The 8,067-nt window shown below is 45.4% G+C and overlaps 1 protein-coding gene across 1 annotated transcript; it reads left to right on the forward strand.

Annotated features, from left to right (window-relative positions):
* The first annotated feature begins 7,056 nt into the window (after positions 1–7,056).
* On the forward strand, positions 7,057–7,755 carry LOC118424956. The gene is made up of 2 exons (XM_035833764.1): positions 7,057–7,195; positions 7,543–7,755. The coding sequence occupies exons 1-2, from the start codon at positions 7,103–7,105 to the stop codon at positions 7,753–7,755; spliced, it is 306 nt and encodes a 101-aa protein (XP_035689657.1). The 5' UTR covers positions 7,057–7,102.
* The last annotated feature ends 312 nt before the right edge of the window (positions 7,756–8,067 follow it).

An 8,067-nucleotide genomic window follows, 5' to 3' on the forward strand; every position in this document is an offset into this window, starting at 1 on the left:
TAACTTGTATTTTTGCTGCAGTTTCATCCAAGCCCTGCCCACAGCTTAACGTGGACTGTGAGTTCGATGGAAACCCATATACCGTCACGAATGAGACATCGACCGAACAACCCTGCTATGTGTCCGTCGATATTCATGAGGGCTCCCGCAGGTAACGTTTTTGTAACGCCTAAACATAAAGGTGGTATCTCACTGCACTTGGGGCACCGGTGCGCCATTGCATTTGCTAACATAAGCTTTCAGGTTGTATATAGTAGAGTGGGTAAATTCCTCAAGCTTCCGACATCTTGCACACTGCAGTCTACTATATAAGCTTTCAGCTTGAGTACGGTATCACTGTGGATGTATTTCGTATTTTGCGTTTGATATAGTACTTGTCCCTACAGCAAGGATAACCCCCTTCGAATCCCGCGTAGTGGCGAGCTGATTCTTCATGGGGTGGCGTCATTCAACTGTGGAGACCCTTATCAGGTGGGTGTGGTTTATCAGATTTTAACCTCCTTGGTGTTCCTCCTATCTGTAGTGTGTGTCTGAACATCGTGTGGCGCAAATTAACAGCAAAGTGCCCCAAACACCAGTGATTTTCTTTCGTTCGCTCGCTCGCATTAGTTTTGGGTTCCAATTATATGTCATCCATATAATCAAATAAAAACTGCATTTGGACAACAGGCATCGGCACTGTGGATGGTACCTGTGGAAGACAGGAATACGGGTGTTCTCATTGATTTGCTACATGACATGGAAGACGTACAGCCTAACCGTTTGCACCTCAAACTGCTTCCGAGAACCATGCCGCTAGGGGTCTTCCGGTTTCAGGTATGTCACATGCACAGTCAAGGTGGTATCTTAACACAACAGTGCTGCAGTGAACGAACCCCACAGTGCCGCACCGGTGCCCCAAGTGCAGTGAGATACTACCTAACCTAGTATCCAGTCTATCGTGGATTGGCCAGCCTCTCTTCGGGGCAGATGAAGCTCTCTGTAGCCCGGTTAATCTTTCACACCCGACAAAGGTATTAAGGTAGTATCTCACTGCACTTGGGGCACCGGTGCGGTACTGCGGGATTCATTCGTTCGATTTTTTATAATTTAGATATTGCGTAATACGTAAAAATATGACATAGAAATCAACAAAATACAACGCTTTTTTTCAAACACCGTACTTTATACGCAAAACACTGTTTGGAAGTCCAGAATTCTTTTTGTTCCCCTCAGCTTCGGGTAACCATGCAGATACCCGGGAGCTCACACGTCAGCGTCGGGGTTGCCCAGACGTACGTGGGGTTCGGGCCGATGCCCATCGCCCCGACGCTCGGCAACGCCGCCAGGACTGTCGCTGGAGAAGATTTCTGGGTGAACGCCGACGAGTCGTGGGACCCTGACAGCATCATACCCAGCAGCGACTTCAACTACGACTGGACGTGCGAGGTTGTGTACCTCCCGGACCCAACACGTGAGACTTCTTCAAAACTTCTGATAACTTCCTATTGGCGTCGTGTGTTGCATAACTGGAAGAGACTCAGAATCGAGAGGTCCCGAGTTCGATACCCGCCTTGCACCGACGCTGTGCCCTTGGGAAAGGCACTTTGCATGACCTTCCTCACTTTACCTAGGCGTAAAAATTGGTACCTGACTTAGGTCGGGGAGGTAAAAGAAAAGACTACCGTTAGCTTCTGTCTGTACTGTGTATGGGGCACTGTTGATATAAGCTCGTACTAACTTGAGTGCAGTACCACATTGTCCTCGTCCAAAAGCAAACTTTCAATTGCAAAACCTTGCACGTTTTCAACATCATAGAATTGATTCTGCGATAGGAGTGTGTAGCTTAACAAAAGTTCAGAAGCCTGATTTTGGTCTCCAATTAAATCTCCTAGAACACTTTATCAAATGCATTTCGTGGTATGTCGTAATTCTTTGACGTGGTTTACAGCTCTGCCTTTGGACTGCATCAACGACGTCCTCGACAACATCTTGATCTTCGGTGGATCCCGTTACAAAGTCTTCACCTCAAGAAAAACAGCTTCAGACGCCTCTGACGAGTGCAGGGGGGAAGCCGGCTACCTGGCGTCCCCAAATGATGAAGAAGAGTGGGCAGCAATTTTGCATCTCAACGACTGCATCGCAGGTAAGACACTTTATGTGCCTGTTTTACAAAATGTCGCGTTCATAGTTCGGCTAGCCGACAGGACACGACCACGCGTTTGATCCCTGGCATTTATGGCGAGAAGTTGTGTCTTTCGAAAGAACTTAACACAGCTTTCCTCACTTAACCCAGATGTAAATGCATAATGTGTGCCTGTATGACTTCGATCGGTTGGGAAGTAAAAGGAGATGGAAGGAGAGGGATGGGCTCTGCATTCCAATACCGGGCCCAAGACAGCAACCTACTGCCCATAAGGTCTCAATAAGGCCATGGGACATTTGCCCTTGCCTTTTTAGTACATTAGTACTGGCTAAAAACTAATGTACAAGTGTATAAATGACTGTTGCCATCCTGTACCATATTCTTTACACAGTTACATGACTCTTTTTTACAATTGACTGTTTATGTCAACAGGAGGACAGACTCGGACAATTGGGGTCATGGACAGGGATGGTGATGGGCAGTGGTCTCTTTCGGACGGCACCGGTGTCACGTGGTCTGCTTGGGCACCTGGGTACCCATCAGCCCCCGCGGCGGACGCCTGCGCACAAGTGACATCCGATGGCTGGTCTGACGGTATCAGATGCAGCTGGCAGAATGAGTTCATCTGTGAGCTTCCCATCAGTAAGTTCGTTCGTTCGTTCGTTCGTTCGTCCCATAGCCTTTTAATCAGCCGTAGGCTGATTAATCAGCCGTAGGGGCAGCACAACATGTTGTGCTGTATCAATAGGCATTTTAGTCCCCTGGCGGCGCCTATCTCCTCTCCATCAGTAAGACAAACTTTTAAAAGATATTTTTATCTTTCATCAAATTGACTCATCCCTTGACATCCTTTATCTTTTAATTTTTGTTTTGTTTTGATCTGTTCATATGATTATTGTAGCGATCAGTTTCTGTAGTTAATGATTTTGAGTTGTTAATATTTACTTCTGTTGAGCCTAAGTTACATGATAGATACGATATTTCTCCTATGTTCGATTATTTACGTTTTATGTTGTATGATTATTGTTCATGTTGATTGAAATGTCACAGGGCTCCCTTGGAAGTCAGTCTGCTAGACTGAAGGGACCACCCTACAAGATCAATAAATAGATAAATAATGGACGCATCCTTTATCTGTTTATGGACGCATTTCTTTCATATCTTTCAAAGGTGATGACTGCCGAGTGGACGGACAGGACTATCGCGGAGATGTAAGCCATACAGTGTCGGGACGAAACTGCGCGATGTATGCATTTGTATTCTAATTGGCATTACAGATTTATAATATCAAACTTTTGGTATATTTCTGCAATATTTTGCATCTTAGTACCAAACGTGGAGTTGTTGGCTTTATAGCGAAAGAAATTTGATACATATAGTACTATGTGCGATTGTCGACGTTCATTCACTTATATATCAGAACTCATACAGAATTTGGGTTAAAATGGTCATCATGGTAGTTCATCTTCATAAGAATGAGTATAAGAAATTTCATAACTATTTGAGTTACTACAAATTTTCTTCAAGCAGTACATACCACCAAATTTTTCATGTCTGGCAGCACATCTTGTTCACGGAGAGTGACCTAGTCTCGATCTCGCGAGAGAGCACGAGACTAGGTCTGGCTTGCGTAGATCAGCGTAGATCCCCCCTCGCTTCCTTGCGGAGTAGGGGTAGGTAGGGCTTGGGCAACTCCCAGCCCTCATTGCGGTTCACCTTCGCACTATCTAGCTGGATGTGGAAGGCCTCCTTAATCTTTCTGTGGGCCTTTAAAAACTGTCACTGCTTAAAGAAAATTTGTAGTAACTGTATTCAGGACTGATGAACCTCTTCAACGATAACTTGAAACAATTGCACTCAGTTCACACAAAAATCTTGTATTTCCTTTGTCAGTTGGGGCTCTATCTGGCCACATCTTCAGGATCACTCACCCCAAACTTCCGAGCCCGACGTGGAAACAAGTGCAGAGACCCTGGCGGACATGGCTACATCTGGTGCTACACTGTGGACCCGGATACGAGATGGGAGTTATGCCCGATACCCCGCTGTGGTACATGAATATCTATTCTAGCAAACCAGGCAAAGTTACAGACATAGCTTGTAAGGATATCTATCACAGTTATTTCTTTCTTCTAGGGATGAGCTAGATAGATTGCTATCGGATGGTAGAGATGCCGATTGGAGTTTCTAAATGTAAATGTCATATTTCCTTAACATTAATAGCAAAAGTGACGTGCGTTGAGGCACTCCCTCCCTGCTCTTGCCAGTCCTTCCCCAATTTTTCAGAAAAACGTGGCGGACGTGGCCGGAGAAAAAAAAAACGTACGGACAATAAACACGTACGGAGCTCGAGGGTTGTGACCTCATCTTGATATGTGTCAATGTCCGGATTAAAATAGATTGCAATCGGGTGGTAGGGATGCCGGTTGGAGTTGGTAAGTGTAAATGCTATATTCCTTAACATTATCAAAACAAAAATACCGAAAACTTTCATTCTACGCTTTTCTCACGCAGCACACAAAGTTGGACTGGAGGGCTGCGGAAATATCCTCGGGAAACAGACGACCGACGCTGACCCAGACGGTGGGCGGTTACACATCGAGGCCAAGTCCGATCGCCAGGCGGGCGCCATCGTCAGAATCAGCGTGGTGATACAGGCCGAAGGACGCCCTCCCGCCTACAGCTTCGTCAACATTTATCCCGGAGGAGCAACTCTCAACCTGAAGTATGTTGTAGTACAATTCTAAACTTGCTTCCAACGCAAAAGTACACACCGATCAAATTTCGACGACGACGAGTCTACGTTCTGAAAGTGATTGGTCATCAGTATTGATCCCGGAGAAGGCGACAGTGGTCGTCAAAAATTTGATCCGTGTGTACGTTATACGTATTTCGTTGTACCTATACCTAACATTAGAATACCTAAACAACAAAAGCGGGGCGTAACTTCCAACTCAAACACATTATTTTTCTTGTTACAAGTCTATTTCTTCTCTACAAACGCATATCACAGATGCAGAACGAATTGCAACCCGGAAAACCACGTGATTTCCGAGGAGCTCCGTCTGTATACAGACGACGCGCCGGCCACAGACTGGTCATTAGTCGAGTATCCTGCCGAGTTTCCCGGCCTTGATATGGATGATGACGTGTCTTTGGTCACTGGCACGGAAATTACAGTGCGACCAGACGTCTTCTGGGTACGTTTCTACTATTATATAGTAATCAGGCCATGTTGATTTGATTATAGGGATGGTGCCTTCTGGAACGAGCGTGCGAATAAAAGAAAAGTTTAACCTCCCCTCCAAAGAATTGCCATCAGTATGCAATGTACAGATAAAGTCCAATCAAAAGTCATTATCATGATAACAAAACATAAATATACTGACTAAGATAAAATGTACATAGACTTGTCAGCGAAAAAAATATTAACATTACTCATTATCTGACACGTTCTATTGCCCTCAGGCGGCTGGAAACTACACAATCAGACTTACCGACGATGCCGACTCCACAAGAATCTCAGAATGGAGGTTCCGGGTGCCGCTGTTCCCTTGGCGGACCCCGGGGAACATGTCTGCGGGGAACGTGTCTGCGGGGAACATGTCTGCCGACCCCTGCAGGCTCTTTCCTCCTGTCGGCACAGCAGTGGTGGACCAGTTCTGCATCACTTGCGATGGTACCGATTTTTTTTCATTCTTTTCATTTGTTCGGGGTCGTGTGACGTAACGTGTGGGGTAACTACAGGCTATTTGGCCCAGATGTTTTTGCAGGGTGCAGGGTGTTTGGTTAAAACCCTACCATGCTAAGTGCCTTAGGAAAGGCACTTACACGACTTTTCTCGCTCCACCTAGGTGTAAAATGGGGCTCCGCCTTCCATTACCTTGCAATAAACAAAGTGGATAACAACTGCTCCTACCGCATTAAAAGGGCTATGGGACTACATTTACCTTGGCCTTTATTTACCTTTGACGATTGCGTGGTACTGATGTCTTGTTCCTAGGCCATGTTGATTTGACTCTATGGATGACTCCGGCGCGCGTCAATTTTCGACCTTTTCCACACACAAAAAACACATTGTTTTCAACTACACTGCAAAGCGTAGTGTTTCCCCTGATGTGTGACCATGTTTGTTAATTTCCAGACTACGCGGATGAGTACGGACCAGTCCAGATGGAGGTCAAGTACGAGTTTATCCCCAGGGGAGTGGAAGAACCGACAGTCGTGTTCCCGGGAGACGACCCCCCAACACCCGTTGACTTTATCATGTCCCTGTACACCGGATGGGTAAGTATATATGGCAATATATTCAGTATTAGAGCATTAAAAGTGGAAATAATCTGGATAGGGAAATCGCTATGAAATTCATATCTACTGCACTATATTCCCACATTTACATCATTATTTCATACTTTGAGCGTTTAAAAAACTAAAAAATCAGCCCTAGAATTCCCTAAATGATGTAACCCACAAAAATTAAACTTCACGGCGTCCTCGCACCAGTGCTGCACCGCATGTTTGCTCCATATTTGGTATGGAATGGGATACAGTTGCTTCATCTTATTACGTAGAAAAGTGCCCCAAAATTGACATGGATACTTGAAGTTCCACAAGTCTAACGTTGCTCAGGTTGTCTTCAATAAAGGTGACCAATAATCTATTTCACCATTCCGTGTACGCATGCGCAGGTACAGGAATTGTGGGTAATATGTCAAAGGTGACGGCCTTTGATATGCAACACGTCTTGTCAATGTTATGCAAATCGAGATATAGTCGAGACGAGAGCGGTTCAGAAGTCAGGGATCTTCACATGTGACATATTACGCATAATTCTCGTCGCTATCGCATACATATTCGTACTCAGAATAGTTAACGAGCTTATAGTCTGTCGGTAAAGATAGGTATTCAGCTGCTAATGTTAGCGATAGACACAAACACCCTTCTCCATTTTCATTTCGCCAGGTCGGATACACGTCAATGGTCGACATAGCACCAGGGACTGTCATCATTATCCTGCGGGCGTTTGCCATTGATGGACGATATACAGAAGTGGAACTACCGCCTATCGAGGTGAGAGCAACTTTTACTTCCGTGACAACAACAACAACGTTTGTGTATGTGTATGTGTGTGTGTGTGTGTGTGTTCGTGTGTGTGTATGTGTGTGTGTGTGTGTTGTGTTATGTGTTCGTGTGCGTGTGTGTGTTCGTGTGTGCGTAGTATGTGTGTGTGTTGTGTGTGCGTGTATGTGATGTGTCTGTGTGTGTGTGTATATATGTGTTTGTGTGCTATGTGTGTGTGTGTGTATTTGTGTGTTATGTTTGTGTGTGTGCGCGCGCGTGTCTGTTTGTGTATGTGTTTGTGTCTGAACTCATGGAACATTAGAAAGGGAAGTTAAATGCATTTATGTGTTTTTCAGATACCACCCCCCTCCTTGGACCAACTGGCCGCATACAAGTCCGGACTGTATGATAACGGAGAGGGGACGTTCTACACCATGATTGAGGTGGGTGCGGCGGAGGACGCGTTCCTGGCCGCCGTGACTGCTTCTGGAGCTCTCAATGTGTTAGCGGACAGCGGAGAAGACGTCGAAGAGGTGCGAAAACTTCAAATATCTTTCATACACTTTTAGAGAGATATGGTGAATGTGTACACCAAACGTAGCAAAATTTCATACTTTTCTGTGAAATTCGTTGATTAATCTTTCGAACCCCGCAGTGTCGCACCAGTGCCCCAAGTGCAGTGAGATACCACCTTTACATTCACTGTATTTTCAGACTATAACAGAGACTATTGTGGCTATGGCACGAGTACCTCTACAGTACTACGAGAGCGTGAACGGAGTCGGATCCGTACTGCTACTTGTTACAGCATTTCCAGACCAACTGACCCCTGAATCCATGGTCAGTCGTACTGTATACCTTCGCCACGATGGTTATGTTTC

Source organism: Branchiostoma floridae, chromosome 10 (assembly GCF_000003815.2).
Source record: "Branchiostoma floridae strain S238N-H82 chromosome 10, Bfl_VNyyK, whole genome shotgun sequence".
Lineage (NCBI taxonomy): Eukaryota > Metazoa > Chordata > Leptocardii > Amphioxiformes > Branchiostomatidae > Branchiostoma > Branchiostoma floridae.

Bases quoted from the DNA above. Each gene is read 5' to 3' on its own strand.
- LOC118424956 (XM_035833764.1), top strand. From the start codon at position 7,103: ATGGTCGACATAGCACCAGGGACTGTCATCATTATCCTGCGGGCGTTT. The intron at 7,196-7,542 runs GTGAGAGCAACT...TGTGTTTTTCAG, and splicing joins TGGAACTACCGCCTATCGAG to ATACCACCCCCCTCCTTGGA.